This window comes from Typopeltis vanoorti, chromosome 10 (genome assembly GCF_054136105.1).
Source record: "Typopeltis vanoorti isolate ZY-2024b chromosome 10, IOZ_Tvanoo_1.0, whole genome shotgun sequence".
NCBI lineage: Eukaryota > Metazoa > Arthropoda > Arachnida > Uropygi > Thelyphonidae > Typopeltis > Typopeltis vanoorti.
This window is the reverse complement of record NC_143558.1, coordinates 9,117,284-9,135,659: the sequence shown is the minus strand read 5'-3', so window position 1 is coordinate 9,135,659 and position 18,376 is coordinate 9,117,284. Positions and strand designations below refer to the sequence as shown.

The following is an 18,376-nucleotide window of genomic DNA, read 5'->3' as shown; positions in this document are numbered from 1 at the left end:
GAGGCAATCATGTCCCATTTGTAAAGGTGGTCTGCACATTTGCCATGGTTGGTGCAGATTCGGTTAAGGGCAGACCAAGTTTTCCGAGGTAGGTCAAAACCCGACGGTATCTGTGTTGGGTCCACTCATTCATGGAAGATCCCTGTTGAAGTGTTACACCAGGACTCTTTCCACTTCTCCTTCATGTTGAAGCTTGTCGCTGCAAGATTTTTTAATGTTAAGATTGGAGGGTGCCTTGACTTTAGCCTGTTTATTTCTAGGGGTGGGATGTCTTCATGGATTGGAAGATTTTGGATTTCCATGATTTTGCTGTATTCATGTAGAAGAAAGTTGGATCTGCTAATGTGTGGAGGCGGGATGTTGCTTAGCACTGGGAGCCAGTAGATTGGGGTTGATTTTACAGTTCAAGAAATAAGGTGCATAGTGGTGTTAAGCTGGCATCAACCAAATACACATGGGTGCTGTTCAGCCATACGGGTGAGCAGTATTCAGCTGTAGAGTAAACGAGGCCAAGAGCAGTGCAGCGAAGCGTTGTTGCTGAGGCACCCCAAGTTGTTCCACATAGTTTTTGCAGTATATTGTTTCTTGTTTTTAGCTTGGATGCTGTGTTAATGAAATGTGGTTTAAAAGATAGTGTTCCATCTAGAGTGACGCCCAGATATTTCGGGGAATCTGTTGTAGTGTAGCAGTTTGTGGTTGAAGTAGACCATGAGTTCTTTGTTAGCCTGGTTATTTTTCAGGTGGAAGCATGAAACTCGTGTTTTGCTAGGATTTGGGCATAATCTCCATTTGCTGAAGTATTCATATAGGCAAGGTCGTTTGTTAGTGTATCTTCCATTGTAGTAAAATTGGTATGCCTGGTGGCTAGAGCAATGTCATCAGCATAGCAAAACTTCTAGAGGCTGTATGAGGCATATCTGCGATGTATAAGTTAAAAAGGAGGGGAAGCAAGAGCTGACCCTTGTAGTAATCCATTATCCAGTTTTCTTTGTTTGCTTTTGTTCTCGTCCATACACACTTGGAACAGGCAGTTGCTTAGCATGTTATCGATTAGTTTTGCTATTGTTTTGCATGGGACTGCACGGAGCAACTTGTAGACTGCGCCATGCCTCCAGACTGTGTCATAAGCTGCAGTAAGATCTACAAAAGCTACAGCTGTTTTCCGGCATTGTTGGTAGCCTGCCTCTATATGTGTGTGGTGAGTGACAGAACCTGATCACAGCAGCTTCGTTTATGTCTGAATCTGGCCTGTTCCACTGGGACTTGTTCTATTATCTTAGGGGCAATTTTATTAAGGACGAGCCTTTCTAAGAGCTTATAGCAGGTGCTAATCAGGGCAATTGGTCAGTAGTTTTCTGGTTTGTTGTTGATTTTTCCTGGTTTTAAGATAGGGATAATTTTTGTCCTCTTAAACTCTTTTGGAAGTCTACCAGTGTGGAGGATGTCAGAGAAAAAGCAAGCCAACCACTGTCGAGCTTTTTGGCCTGTCTTCAGCAGGAAATCAGGATGAATTCCATCGAAACCTGGAGCCTTGCCTGGTTTCATATCCATTAGAGCAATGTTAATATCTTCAAGAGTGAAGGGCCATGAGTATAGAGGGTCTGATGGTCTGTTATTTTTCAAATATGCAAGTTCTCTTTTTATTTGAAGAGTGTGTTGTTTGTCCTTGCTGGTATATCTTGACGTGTTGACAATATGTGATGCATATTGGTTAGGAGAAATAGCCAATTGTTCCCGGACAGTCAGAGTGCCACTACCTATTTTTCTTAGAAGGCTCCAAGCTTTTCTACTGGAGTACCGAAAATCGAGTCTTTCTACTGTTTCAGTCCATTTCTTCTGTTGGTTGGTGTCAAGGCTGTGAATGAGTTCATCTGCAATGTCAGGATCGCCACACTCTAGATATTCTTGATACAGTTAATTACTATCATCATCCCATCCAGGGATATACTCCTTCCGGAAGCCTCTTGGTATGGTCTTCTTACCTGCAGCTAAGACAGCTCCTGCGAATCTCTTGTAATTACTGCTTGTTGGAGGGATCCAACGGACATATTTGTCAAGACAGGCAGCAAATGTATCCCATTCGGCTTTCTGGAAGTTCCAACGGGGACGTTGAATGGATGACAAGGGGTACCTGCAGACCTACCTCTAATATAATTGGTCTATATTGGCTTTGGGGAAAGTTGGAGAGAACTCTTCTCGATGTAGGTAACGGTCGTCCACTGTTGGCTTGAGTGATGAAGCAGAGGTTGGGGTTGTACACCCTCTTCCAAGCTGCTGACCTGAAGGAAGATCTATCTTTTGCATCGAAAATTAGGTGCATGTTGTGAGTTTCTGCCCATTCAGTCAGTCTCTCAGCATTCATTGTTGGAAGCATATTTCCATAGCGTGTGGTGGCTGTTAAATTCACCTATATGCATCGCAGGGTGGTTATGCACTGTTAGAACTTGTGGGGGCCACAAGAGGGCAGGGGTTTATACACGTTGATAATGGTTATGTTCCATATCATAGTTGTTATCAGATGAACGCTGCCGACAATGCTAGTTGCAATGAGGTGGGAATTTCTAGGGTATTACGTACATAGGTTGCAAGGCCATGTACATGATGGTAAGTGTCTCCAATGATAATGATTCCACATAAATAGAATATCTTATACACATCTGATTTCTTCAAAGGCACTGTACTGTGGTTCAGAGGTGAATGAAGCTAGTTTCAAATTGTGCTCTTTCAGAATGGCTGTTCTATGTTACATTTTTAATGTGAGTAAAGTACCATCTCCCTCTGGAATTTAGACTTTCTTGACTATCAGAACTATCCTAAGGTATTTTCTGTAGGATGTCATTAACTGTTCTCACATTGTAGCTATTTTTCATTAGGATTTTTCTTAGGTATGTCAGTTACTTTATCTTTTACATTCTTTTTTCTTCAGGTGGCATCATGATGTCACATTTTTGTGCATGGTATTGGTGTGAATCTTTCTGGCTTGAAACTGAGATTAATATGACTACGAGTGAGGGGGGGGTTGACTATTTTCTCTTCATTTTCTTCCACTATTTGGATATAAAGTAATCTATCTTTGCACAGAAGATAGCCTTATAGTCAACCAAAAATCCTGCATGTAATAAATATTCCATAAGTTTGTTTTAAGTTATAGTAGGTTGTGTTGATAGTAACAAGGGTCATTTAGTTCTTACTTGTGCATTTATATGAAGTACTAAACATGATAATATGGCATATACAGTAGTGGAAGAGTACCTATATTGATAACTGAATAACACTCAAAAGGTAAATGACACCAAACACTACTGTGATTTATTTGTAATGAACTTTTTCCCCCCATAGCCCTTTATTGTAAACCTACTGCCGTAACCAATAATAAATAAATTTAAAAAAATTGCAGCTACCAGCAAATTCCCCCTTCTGTTATTTTAATCAGGTAGATCCACTTGTATGGGTTCTTGCCACAATTAAAGCTAGTTACTCTGTAGTACCTCTATACACTTGCAATATGACTAACACTTAACATAACCAACACAGCCAGAATTAACTTGGCAATGATTACATTTAATGTTACAATTCATTAAGCCTTTTAAACATCTCTGAAATACATTTTGATAATGTCAAGATTAGGAATGGTTAATACCTCAGAGCACTAAGCCTATTTTTTTTTTCCCACTAGTTATTCAGATTAACGAGCTTGTGTAGCTCAGAAGTGGTGTTTGCACTCTATAGCACTTGACCGCACGAAGAAAGACTTGGATTCAAATCTAGTCGTCAACTAGAGAAACATTTTTTCGACTGGTTCCCAGGTTAGTCAATCTCTGGCATGGGCAAGCAGGTTTTTTCTCCTGGAAACTTGGATTTTTCATCCCATAAACTCAAGAAAATCAGCCATCAAACCCACACTAATTTCAGACATTAAAAATATTATATTAGGGTTTGGGACAATGAGATAGTGGCACTTATTAGCTGTCTTCTTCACTGCATACCATTTAATTAGTGATAGCCTTGGGCCAGCTATCTCTGATTGGCTACCAGTGGAGATTGAACTGCCCACTTAATCTCCAAAGTTAGATAGGGCTAAAATAGCCTCGCCTACTCCCTATACAGGAACAAAAAAAGGCATTAGCTGATTATTTTTATTCACATTAACTGGAAGAAGAAACTTGAAGTGGTATCTTCTTCCAGTTAATATCAATGCTGTGACTTCAACTACATAGGTATTCACCACATTTCATTTTATTAACAGCTAATTACAGTGATCATCCCTAGATAACAATTTACATGGTGTAACTATTACTCCAAGAACAACTGTAGATTAGCAGTTATTTGTGATAAATGGAATAGTTACTCAACCTTTAACCACTCCTTTACTGTAATATTAATTTATACACTCTTACACAAAATAATCCTGTTATTCCACACAAGAAACAGTCGGTTAACAGTAGAAAATAAAAATGTATCAACAGATTAAAATTGCATCTTCACTGTCTAATACTTCTACACATTCTCAAACAAACAAGCATTTAAACATTTAAATAATCATAAGTCACAAACTACTTGGCTAGCCATTACTCTGGTTGCCAACATGTCATTGCAGGTTTTAAGCCTACAGCCTTTATCTGTAAAAAATATAATAGAAATCTTGATATTCTCACATTATTTATACACTTTGAAACAAGGTAATCATTGTTACTGCTAATTTATGAGTTTTTGAAACAAAAAATGATAATTAACTTCCAAATTTAGCCTTTTGCACAGTTAACAGATTAAAATATGCTTTCTTGAGTGATCTCCTGTTGATTTGTATGGTTTACTACTGGCATGTAAAATGTTAGACCTAACCCATGTAATACTTCCATTATTACGAGTAATTTGTGCTTTCAGTAACAATTTCTCCTGTGTTATATAAAGAGATTTTTATATTTAGAGATGTTTATATAGAGATGATCTCTGTTCAACAATTATTTTTTTTTGTTTCCGAGTGTACCTCTATATTTATTTATTTGCACAAGGGTTCACTCAATTGGTGCAATGACCTCTTTTTTTACTATTTCTTTCAGAATCCAAAAATATCACTGACTCAAGATCAATATAAAATAAACACATTTAATAAAACAAAAACAATATGTGTGTATATATATATATATATACACACTTCAAACAATATTACATAATTAACTACAAATTTAATTGGATCCAAGACCTTTTAAAAATAAACTTACACTTAAGACTAGACTAAAAACTTTGTTTGCACAATGACAAAATGTTCATAGCCAGTTTCTTTCTCTGTCAAGGCCCTTTTCCAAAGATATATGACTTTATTCTTCATTTTCACAGGATCCTTTCTCATCACTCATGTAGCACACATTAATTCTTCCTACTCAATTCTGTCTCTTTTTAGTAGAAATAATAGTTAGATCCGGCATCCTTAAGACACTTGAAACTTCCTAATCAGAGTTTTCTCGAACATTCCTTTAGAACATAAATAGCAATTTCTTCTTTTATTCACTAATGCTTATTGACAGTCTTAACTCTTCCACTTTAAAAAATTCACAGTTCTATGATTCCCTTTTCGGAATCTACTACTAATCTTCCAATTAGCTTTTCCTTGAATATTCCTTTTAAAACATCTATAGCAGTATTTTCTTTTATTTATCAATACTTATTCCACTTTGAAACTTCATATTTCACGATTCCTTTTTCAGAATTATACTATTGATTTTCCTCTGACTGTCACATAAAAAAAAACTCAAATTCCTCCGAATCTAAATATCTGCCGGCATGTGTTCTAATTTTTTCTCCGAACACCCTCTTGTTTACTCTCCCATTACTCTGATACCGAAAGCTGTTCTTGTCAATCACACATCAAACTTCTCAGCGAGCATGCGCACTCCTCGAAACTGGTAAACAAGAAACTAAATACAGTGGCTAACACGGTGTCTCCATTAGCGACAAGAGAATGGCTTCAAAAAACACAACACTACATATTTTAAACTACAATAAAATTGTTTTAAGTAATACAAATATCAAATCCGGTAAGTACATCAAATTTTTAACTTCTTTACATTTCATTTTGACAAAACAATTTCAATAACAGGCACATCGCAAGTGCTGACAATGCATATTATTAAACCAAAACTAATAAACATACTAACATAAACCATACGTAAAAATATTCAGAATTTTAAATTATGATTATTTTTACACTAACCCATGTAATACTTCCATTATTACGAGTAATTTGTGCTTTCAGTAACAATTTCTCCTGTGAGAATGAGTGAGAAAAACTGTTTTCCAGAATTCTTATTCTATATTTGTTCATATACCAAGTTAGAAGCTGAACATGCTTTTAACTCATGCCATCAAATTGGTCTTTTATACCAGTGTCCAAATGGTCTCAATTTGTTTTTATTATGGAAACATTAGCCAGCCTCTCATCCCTTTTCACATTTCGTTATTCATCAGTGAATCCTAATATCTATTCAGAATACAAGCAGCATGACTCTAAAGATTCAAAGTTTATAAGCACAAAAATACACTTTTAATTCCTGATTAATATATGTCATTATATGTGTGGGTGATTTTTGTTGTATTTCTTCAGCTATATATCTGCAGTCATTGTCACATTCCACTTATATTTGAGTGAGAAAATTGTGAACATTTTGAAAATAAACTTGGAAGGCACAGGTTGAATCTGTAATGCTTTAGTGTATTTTATTTTTAAAGATTTATAATTTAAATTTTAAAAAAAATGAATGATATCCTATAAAATTTGTTTCAGGTCTAGAGTCATCATGGGAGGAAATCGTCGCAAAGATCCACATATCCATTATAAGAAATGGGTGGTTTTGGCAATGTTAGGCTTTATAGCATTATGTACTGTTATCTTGCTCCTGCTTCGGCTTGGACGAGCCAGTGCTGATGTAGATCCCTTATTGGACCCCCACTTAAATCCTAATATTAGAGTCGAAGATAGCGTAAATGATTTGAGGGTTCAAACAGCAAAGGCAGCAGAATATGAGGACAAGAATATTCACAATGTAAAACCGGTTGGATAGGGGGGGAAAAGTAAACATAAATAAATTGGTACCATTAGCTACAGAAAGTTATTCCAAATGATGGTATGGTGGGAACCAATAGCAGTATTTACTGCTTTTATGAATGAGTTGTTCTCTCTGATTGCATCATTTCCACTCTGGTTGTCCCACTAGTGCCAAGTTTGTAAATAGCAAAAAATTCTGTATTATACTTGTTTTTGTATGTAATAAGCCTCATGTTTCTTAATTAAATAAAGGCCTTCTGAGTTTGAAATATTTGTCATCTCATAACTTAAAATCTTAAGTAATGTACATTATGCTACTCAGATATTTAATATTTCCTTGAAAGAAATCTCAAAACAAATTGTTCTTTTGGATACCATTGTCAAACCCTCCATATAAAGAACTGTTAACATATGCCACTCCTAATACTGTTGCCAATGGTTTTTCCATATAGTAGATGTTTCTGCCACATGAACTCTGATTTCACTTTTAATTCAGTCAGCAAGAATCAAAGTAACATGAGTAATGTTTCAAAAATCTTTCAGCACATGATGAATTTCTGAGGTGTTCTTAAACATGTTTTTTTTTTTATGTATTTCTTTATATTGATCCCATACACAAGAGATGAATGACCTGTAAGCACATCGATGTTGTGTGTGGGGTGCAGGTGAGAACTGAAAGAGAAGTTTATTGACTTTTGAAAAGTTGCAGATTGTAGTTGTTTGGGAATACTTGTGGGAGATGAGACTGTTCCAGAGGACAGAGGTAGATGAAATAAAAGAGGAAGAGGAGAAGTGGGTTTGGTGTGTTTGCAGTTGCACAGTGAAGGGGATGTTACGTGTGTTAATATAAGAGTTTTGAAAACGGTAAATACAGCAGATGAAAATTACTAGATGAGGCAAGGAAATGTTGAGCCAGAGGAGGTCAAAAGCAAGAGAGGGATTCAAAATTAGCCACTCGGCATGCAATGTCTGATCTCACAAAGGCACAGGCTTTTTTTGCCACTTGTGCCAAAAGAAATTGTGAATGTGTAATTTGGACATTGAAGATGGACTGTAGTAGATGTATTATTTGGGTTCTGTCAACAGTGAGAGGGACCATAAGTGATGGTGTATATCATTAATGTTGGTGTTAATGCCATAAATGTTAGCTAAGTGGATGTGAAAGTGAGTTTTTATTGAGGAGATTCTGGCATGGTTTATATGTTGTGATTTGGATGTGTTGTCTTTTTTTGGTTCAAATTAGTTTGACAGTTCTGTGATGGTTTCTTTCTTTGGACACTAGTATTCATTGTCACGATTCCTGCATGCTCAGCAGGAATCTTTATGAAACATACACACAAGCTTATATATTAGCAGTTTTCTCAGTTTTTATGGCCTTCCTAAAGTGCACAAATCTGATTGTCTGTTTCTTCTGATAGTTGATTACATAGGATCTCCTACTTATTATTTGGCAGAATATCTCAACTCTACTATGAAATTTCACTGGCAAAACCACCTCTTACATCAAAAATAGTTTTGACTTCAAAGAAGAAAATTAAAGATCCTCAGGAGTCTGTAATGGTTTCTTTTGATGTAGCGTCTCTGTTTACAAACATACCACTTCAAGAAACTCTACAACTTCTGCAAGAAGATTTTCCTAATGACATCAGTAAAGTTTAATACCTTGCTGGTTACTTTACTTGGAACATAAATTATTTCAACAAATCAAGGATACTATGATGGGCAGTCCTGTATCACCTACTTTAGCTGATTACTTCATGGAGCACTTAGAAGACCAAATTTCTAACACCATTTTTCTTTGACCTCATATTTGCCTATGTTTTGTTAATGATCTCTTTTCAAACTGTCTCACTCTAAAATGAGTTTTGAACTCCTTATACACTCGCATTACTTTCACTATTGAGTGTGAATCTAGCAGTCTTCCCTTTCTGTAACTTGCTGGTAATATTGAATTTTACACAAATGAAGTCATCCTTTACAGGCAGATATATCCATGCAACTTCACATCATCTTTCACAAAAAACAGGTATTATTAGAGGCCTCACGTACTGAGCACCCAATTTACTCTTCCAAGTCTCTTCTATTAGAAGAATTAAATAAGACTCACTCTGTCACCTAATGAATATAATGAAACCACAATACAGAAAACTGATAATTATAATCCCTTTGCCAGATTTCAATCTGATGTTAACAGAATCCACATACCCTAGCTTAAAGAGATTTCTGAATGGATAGTAAGAACTCTTTGCAAATATAATCTATACATCACCTTCAGAGTAGCCTAGAAGTTATCTTTTTTTATTGCCTATTAAGAATAAATTATCACCTGTTTCCTTGCCTGGTGTTTATCAAATACTGTTCTTGTAATCTTTGGACAGACTGGCTGTTCAGCTGAGATTAGAATCCAACTACATTAAGATTATTTAATATTTCTAGAAGTTCACTATGTCTGTTTTGTAGACGCAGTGAACTCCCTGAACAAGATGTTGCACTACAACAGATTTAAATTTGTCTATTTCTTGAATCATGTGAAGCCCAACACCACCATACTAATCTTAATCAAACAGACTGTATGGCTGAATGAAAATATATAGGAGTATTTAATAAATTTAGTTTTCTTTTACATATGTAGCTTTTATTTAAAATGTACTACATATGAGGGTGGCCTGAAAAGTTCTCGGCCAATTATATGAAAGTTTTATGGTTATCTCATTCACGAGAGGTTGTTCAACCTATATGGGTAGGAAAAGGTAACGAAAAAGACCATAGATGGCAACACTATTGGCAAGATTTTTTTTTTTTTTTTCTAAATTGAATTCAGATTTCACATTTTCCAGTCAGATGGTGACAGTGAATTTCCATGAGGTGTTTTATTTTTGCATCTTAATGTAAAATCATTTTGGGAAGACTATATTTTCTTGATATAAAAAGATCAAGAGGTATTGGAAGAGTGGAAGGGATCATCTAGAATTTGGGTAGGTAACTGCACAATTTGCATTATAACATATCATTATAGGATGCAAGAATCCTTTATATGGGTTTTTAACTGAATTAACTGGTCTCATGCTGAGAGAATTCTTTCTCGGAAACTTGAATTTTTCATTCTACAAAAGAGGCAGGCCTGCGCAGCTAAGGACTGAGAAACTTAGTTGCTGTATTCTTTTGTTGTTCTGCCCATAATTTCAAACATTCCTCTGCAGTATCTCATTACTTCCATCCACTTGATCAAGTCTTCTCTTTCATGCTTAATGAAATGGACATTTTGATTCAATGTGGCTAGTGGCAGGGTGTTCATCTCATGAAATAGGTAAACTGGCTGGAGAATATGTGATATGCTGGCCTCATAGTCTTAGATGCTTCAGCCATGATCCAAACCAAATAATGCTTATTACAAATATAAGATGTGGAGGCTTCTTCACTACTATTATGCACCAAAATTGCTTTTTTGTAAGAGTTCACTAGCATGTACCATTCTTTTGGATTATGAATTTTATTTCACTACAAAGACCATCTACGTCAAGTGTGGCCAACTTCATTCTGTACGAGGGTCAATATATGATGATGAATGGTAGCTTCACGGGCCGCACACTTTTAGACAGAACTTAAATAAAAATAAACTGCATTTTTTCAAGGCAATAGTTGTATGTATAGGAGTACTATATTTGTTAAATCATTTTACTACTGGGAGAACAATATAAAATACTTGATTGATTTAAATGTAAGTTGTTAAATTAAATGTAATTAAATATTTCTGTTTTTTTTTACATGTAACACAACTTAATGAGAACACTGTGGGCGTTCATGTGAGGCAACAAGTTCATCAAAGTCTATTTTCAACGATGACGACGATATTCGTAACAAATCCTGAAGGTGGTCATCAGTCACTCGCCTTCTTTGTGACGATTTAACCTATGTATGTGCTTCCAAACATAGATGTAATTCTCAAGCTGAAATGACTCAATGCAGGATATTTTTCCATTGGTACGAGTTTCCAAAAGTCAATGCCTATCTCCACCCTTGAATGGAAAAAGGGGTCAGTTTGAATGTCACACAACTCCAATTGAATATTGTCATACTGCTCTGGAATGTCGCATTTCATTGGGTTGTTCAATAATATCAGTTGTGGCCCATGTCACTGAAGTCAGAAAATCGCTTACTGAATTGCTCCAAAAGTTGTTCTAATGTTGGTGCAGAAAACTTGAAGTCAGTGTCATAGCTTTCCTCCATCAACTCCTTGCACGAATGGAAATGTACAAGTTTCCTCTGACTAGGATGAATTTAAAAACCTTCAGTCGACTTATGAACCCATCTAGCTGTCCAACTAAACTTAGATTGTTTGGTTACATCCCTGTAACTTCACGTTGAGTTCATTCATCTGGTGTGATGTCTGTTAGAAAGGCGAGTAAGCTGTTAAAATGAGGATCACATAATTTTGTGATTTAGTTCTTTGTCTTCTCGTGTTCCTCTAAAAATTGTTTTATTTCCTTTTTCCAAGCAAAAAGCCGTTTCAAGCATTTCCCTCTGCTTAGCCAACATACTTCTGTGAACAACACTGAATTGTCATATTCTACATCATTTCTGTTAGAAAAGAAAGAAACTTGGGGAGTGTCAAGGTCCGATTTCCACCCTTAATTAGATTCACACATTTCATTACAGTTTTCATAACATCTCCAGATCTCTATCTCCAGAATTTTACCACACAGAGCCTCCTGATGTATAATGCACTGCAATACAGGGCAATTGATTCCAGTCCTCCTCAGTAAGCCAACTAAACCTGTTTGAGTACCATGCATTGATTTGGCGCCATCTGTCACAATAGCTGCGAGATTGTTGATGTCACCGTACCATTTACAACCTTCATAAATGTCTTGACCTTTAGCTGTGTTATATTATTATAATTATCATTACCCAAGACCTCATGGAGTCAAAGACTCATCTGGGAGGTCCTTTTATCACACACACAGCTCATCATACCGTGCTTTGAACACATTCAAACTCCCTGCAGACACCACACTCTTAGGCAAGGCATTCCAATCATTTACAACTCTGCATGAAAAAAACCTGCCTCTCACTCCCCTACTCTCACCTTCTTTATACAGTTTCCAGGCATGACCTTTGGTTCTCCCACTATTTTCTGTAGAATTTCTCCAGCATTGATCCTATAACAACCCCTTACTAACTTGTAGGTCTCTATCATATCCCCCCTCTTCCTCCTGTCAACCAGTCTCTGCAAATTGCATCTCCTCAATCTTTCCTCATACTCGACATTCCAGAGGTCAGAAACTGCCTTAGTCAGTCACCTTTCGACCCTTTCCAACATCTTTTCATCCTTCTAAAAACCAGGTAACCAAATCTGGGCACAATAGTCCATGTGTGGCCTAATCAAAGCCTTATACAACGGAACAAGAATCTTATTACTTCTACACGTCAATGTCCTCCGCATCATTCCCAGAAGCCTTTGTGTCGTCTTCACAATTTTGGCTATGTGTCCCCTAAATTTCAGATCCTTATCCACTATCACCCCCAGATCTCTTATTTCTTCCACCTCCAACAATGTATCCTCACCAAGCATAAATTCTGCATCCCATCTTTGTTTTCCAAATTTTAAAACCTTACATTCTGCAACATTGAACTCACATCCCCATTTCCGTGCCCAATCACTCAATTTATTCAAGTCTTCCTGCAAGGTCACAACATCCTCACTATTCTTCATGGTTCGTCCCAACTTTGCATCATCTGTAAACAACTGAATATCTCCATCCAAATCTTCACCTATATCATTAACATACAAGTTAAACAGTAATGGCCCTAAAACAGATCCCTGAGGGACTCCGCTAGTGACTTTCCTTTTCCTCAACATCGCTCCCCCATACACAACTTGTTGATACCTATCAGACAGCCAATCCAATGCACCAATCTAATATCCAACCCCATTCGCTCCAGTTTGACTATCAATTTATCATGAGGTACTTTATCAGAAGCCTTTGCGAAATCCAAGTATATCACTGTGTATCTTTCTCCTCTGTCCAAGGAAGCAGTCACTTTATTGTAATAAGTAAGTAGATTACTAAAACATGACCTCCCTTTAGTAAATCCATGCTATTAAAGATGGTACCATTGTTGTCAACCCAACTCTGGATCCTAGTTCTCACCAGCTTCTCCAACAACTTAACCACAATACCTGACACACAGATACGCCTATAGTTTAATGCTTGAGTTCGATCACCTCCTTCCACTCCTTAGGGACTTGACCGAGTGCAAGACTCGTATTAAAAAAATATGTCAAGACAGGCGTCAACTCCCTGACACATTCCTTCAGAATATGTGCCAGTATATTTTAAGTCCCACAGCCTTATTAACATCTAGTTTACTCAACTCCCCATACACCTCTTGCTCACTTACAGTCAATCTCTCCTCCCCATCATCGACTGCTCTCAATCTCTCCATGAAGTTACAAGACCTGTATGAACTGCTCATTAAGTATCTCCACCTCACATTCCACAACAGCTGTCTTTATACCATTTTCTCCAATCAATGTCATCCTTCCATAACCATTCTTTCTTTTGCTGGCTAACATATCGAAAGAACTCCTTAGGATTCTTTTTTGGCTTCGTTAGTAACTGCTGTTCATACCTCTCTTATGCAATGACTCTAATTGCTGGTAGCTCTTCATTAATAACAGTCTTTGGAAGCAGTTCAAATGAAAATTAGAAGGTCAGTTGATTCATCCAGAGCCAATGAAAAGTAAGCTGAATCTGTAATAACACTTTTTAATTTAATATGTGAGAACCTATTTCCTTGACTCTTTGTCACAGTTTGTTTTGATAGTGGGACGCTTTCAAACTCACTGGCAATTTTATCTTCTCCAAATGCACGTGCCATTTTCACAGAACAGTGTTTTACAAACTGACCATCAGATAATGATTTTTTTGCTTTTTGCTATCTCTGCGCTTACAACAAACAATGCGAAGAGTGAGCTTTCTTGTATTGATACTGGTTTAGTAAAAATAGATTTCTGAGAACTAACCTTTCTCTTCAAATTACGTACAATTTTAGTATGTACTTGTCCAACGTATTATTGGTATTTAGCGGCATGGTGCTATATGTAGTGGTGTTTGAGGTTATATTCCTTGTGCACAGACAATACTTGCAAACACACAAGGCACACTGTGGTTTGTTGTCATTATTGTTTATAAACAGAAATTCATTTTCCCATTTCTCCTGAAATGACCTGTTTTTTTCACAGATCTTACGTTTCTTACTCATAGTACACAAAGGCTGAAGTAACTGACCAGGAGACACAAGCTGCACCAATAACACTGTTAACTGTTAAACTGACTCTCGGAACCTGATCACTGTAACCAGAGCAGAGCAAGTGACTTTCGATGATGCATTACTGTGGAGCGCATATAAATCTACCATTCCCACTACTACAACTCGCACAGAGCAGTAGATTTTATAAATTGAGTAATCTTTTTAAAGCAATTTTGATTCCTTGTTAAGAATATAAATTGTTTCCATCATCAGAAATAATGAATATAACTAGTATATCAATCAGAAAATCTGTGGTCGAAACTAATAGCTAAATTGATAATGCATATAATTTAATACAGTTTTTATCCTGCTGTGGGCCGCAGGCCTGCAGCAGGATAAAAAAGATCATAGGTGGCCACAGCAGGCCCGTGGGCCTGCTGTTGGCCACCTATGATCTATGTCATGAGCAATAGCAAATTCCATTATCTCAAAATATGATGTTTGGATTTTGTTTCTCTTTCTCAGAATTGTTTGCTCCTTGAGCTAATAAATTGTTGAAAATAAGATCCAAGCACTTCAGACTACTATTTAGATAAATTCAGATTTGTAAAAAGATTAATCCTTTCTGCTCCATCAGACAAAGTTTGTTAACAACTTTATAAATGCTTTCATCTGATGATGATGATAATGACTTTCTAAATATACCAGATGAAGTTTCATCATCAATACAAGAATATTTTGTTGTGATTGTGGAACAGGTGCTGGTCTTCTCATGGTGTATTCTAAGTCTGGTTATATCAAATATTTGTTTATCTAGAAAATCTGGATATATTAGATAAATAAAGCAATGTTCTTTTATGTAACCTTTTGGTTTTCTCAAAATCATTAGCATTCCAAAGGTCACAGGCTGGCCTTTTCTCTGAATCCATTGAGTCAAATGAACTTTACAGAGTGTGTAGCAATGATGAGGTGAGGTTACTTTTACATCTATTAGGTTGCTTTTCATTTTCATCTCTTCATTTCAAATCCAGGATAATGAAAGTACACATGAGCAATGTTGTGTTACTGTTTTCCTTTCCTTCATGCTTACACAGTGATTAGAATACATCATGAAAATTATGGAAACTACTACCCCGTTAGAGTAAAACTTTAGTTTAATATAAAACAAAATAAACACTTGACGTTTCGACCTACACATTAAGGTCATGTGGACAAGCTGCGCTACGATATATGTGGTATGCTAAAGTTACTGATCAACCATTAAAACTATTGGCCTGACCTCTGGTGGAAAAAAAAAAAACCTTACTACATTAAAGCTAAGAGTCCTGTTATTATCTATTAGGTTACAAAATTTAAGCCGGAGACCAACAGGTTCACAAAAATAAGTATACATATAAATTGCAACAAACTGGTGTGAATAGTTGCCAATAAAAGCTGAAAAATTGCTTAGAATCCTAAAGTCAGGGTTTGCTGGAAAACTAAGTGGGCTGAATGTGTGCCATCCATATTCTTGGGATTTTTATGTCATCATTATTGTTAAGATTACGGTGGTTAATCAAAATTTCCTAGTCTTCTTTAAATTCCTGTTTATACAGTTTTTGTGTGATGTAAAGAACAAGTACTTTTCCAATCAGTCTGGTGTAGGGTGTTAAGAGTGTGATCTGAGAGGCCTACTTCACCAAAATTGTTGAATTTAATGTGTAGTTTGTGTTTTATTTTTATGGATAGGGATTATATGTCCAGTTTCCCCAATATAAGGTAAGTGACAGGTGCAATAGATGCAATAAACTCCGTATGGGGGAGAGGATCCTTAGAGGAGTTGAATGTGTTTTTTAATTAAAAAAAAAAATGGGAGATGTGCCATGATAATATCAGACTGCATTCCTAAAGCTAGATATATAAATAAAATAGATGAATCATGAATTGGGGTGCTTAAGGGTCAAAGCTGTATAACTGAGAGGAGACCTCCACATAGCCTTTAAAGGAATGCGGAGAACCGACCAGGGCTTCTGACCTAATGTCCAATCCTCACCTTCTCGTGGTGCACCCTGTTGGGTATCTACTTTGATACTGAACGAACGAGGATGGGCTGGCAATTTGGGATTTAGCCGACCAAATTGTATTCTTATTGGTTAAACCAAAATAAAAAATGATGGTACAACATGACAAAATTTCATGCCGGCTGGGGCGTCGCCCGGTTAAACAAGGACCCCGTTGTTTTCGCCAGGGAACCAGGGCGAACAGCGAAAAGTCAGCTACTGGAACAAATCTGAAAACAAACCCCAACTCAACATCACCAGAGTTAAAGATCGGTACTATCAACGTAAGAAGCCTGAATGGCAAAGAAATGGAGCTAGCTGAGGAATTAGATAAGTACCAGATCGACATAATAGGGGTGACTGAAACAAAAAAGACCAAAACTGGTGAGATCTTTCTGAGCAATAAATACAAAATGTTATATTCAGGCAATAACAATCAAGGAAAAGAAGGAGTAGCCATAGTATTCAACACAAAATACGAGGCTAATCTTCTTGAATGGCAGTCAGTCTCAAGTAGAGTAATGTGGACAAATATGAGAATGGGGAACTGGACAATGAGACTTATTTGTGCCTATGGTCCCACAGAAGGTTCTACTAAGGTAGAAGTGGAGGAATTTTTTGAGGCTTTAGAAAAAGCAACTGACACAATGAAAAATGAAAAGTTGGTCCTTGTTGGGGATCTAAATAGTAGAGTAGGAAATGATTGTGAGACATACAAAAATATTTTGGGAAAATTTGGAGAAAAGAGCAAAGCTAATAATAATGGCAAATATCTGTTGGATTTCTGCTCAGGACATGGACTGGTTATTACTAACACCATGTTCCAACATAAAAATGTGCACAAATTCACATGGAGAGAAGAGGCTAGGAATAAGAAAAGTCTCATTGACTATGTTATTGTTGATAGTGATGTTTTCTCCCTGGTGCAGGACACCAGAGTGTACAGAGGATTTGAAATTGGAAGTGATCACTATTTAGTCTTGAGCAGGATAAAATTGAATTTCATATTGAAAAGAATAACATGTAAGAAAGTTTTAAAGCGAATAAAAGTTGAGCAGCTCTCAGATGTGAACTGTAGACTAAAATACAGAAATATTATTGAAAAGAAAATGAAAGAGTTTGAGAACAGGAATCAAACCTTGGAGATTCAGTGGCAAACTCTGAAGGAAACATTGATTGATTCTGCCAGAGAGGCATGTGGTGAGGTTGTGTGCAAAGATAAAAAAATCAGAACTCCCTGGTGGACACAGGAAGTTAAAGAGGCAGTGAAGGAAAAGAAGAAAGCATATCAAAAGTTCCTGGCAAATAAGTCAGCTTTTACTCTTACAGAATACAGAGACAAATGTAAGAAAGCTAAACAGTGTGTAAAACTAGCTAAACAAAAGTCATGGGAGGACTTTGGCAAGAATATAGAAAATAAATATCAAGAAGGTGGCAAAATATTCTGGAGGTTGTTGAAGAAGCTTAGGAATGGAGGAAAGAGTGCTGTAAAAGGAATTAGAGATGATAAAGGTGAAATGAAAACAGGAGAAAAAGATATCCTTGAAGTATGGAGTAATTACTTTGAAAAACTGCTAAATGAAACAAGCAGTGATGACAGCACAGTGATAAAAAACACTGACCAGGCATGCAGTCAGGAATACATATCCATACTTGAAGTAGAAAAAGCCATCAAAGGCTTGAAATGTGGAAAGGCAGCAGGAGTAGATGATATTCGACCAGAAATGCTGAAGTATGGTGGTATAAGAGTCTTACAGTGGCTGCACTACATAGTTCAGAAAGCCTGGACAGAGGGACGAATTCCCGATGATTGGAGTAGAGCTCTCATAGTACCCATATATAAAAAGGGAAATAAAACTGAATGTGAGAATTACAGAGGTATTTCCCTACTGAGTGTTCCTGGCAAGATCTATGCAAGTATACTTGAGAAACGGTTGAGAAGAATTGTGGAAGAAAAGCTTGGTGAAGAACAAGCTGGATTCAGGCCAAATAGAGGCTGTCAGGATCAGATCTTCACTTTACGACAAATAGTCGAGAAAGC

The 18,376-nt window shown here is 36.6% G+C and overlaps 1 protein-coding gene across 2 annotated transcripts in view; it reads left to right on the top strand.

The window, feature by feature from the left end:
• The window catches only part of LOC150102162 (zinc finger protein-like 1 homolog), a 64,969-nt gene extending 49,810 nt beyond the window's left edge, over nucleotides 1-15,159 (top strand). Inside the window, exon 6 of one of the 2 annotated variants that reach the window (XM_090398655.1) lies at nucleotides 14,311-15,159. In XM_090398655.1, coding sequence (XP_090254781.1) covers nucleotides 14,311-14,329 — 19 coding nt within the window. In that variant the 3' untranslated portion in view covers nucleotides 14,330-15,159. Of the gene's footprint in view, nucleotides 1-6,781; nucleotides 7,312-14,310 lie in introns of those variants that run through there. The other variant, XM_090398653.1, reaches the window with a different exon arrangement.
• Nucleotides 15,160-18,376: the final 3,217 nt, after the last annotated feature.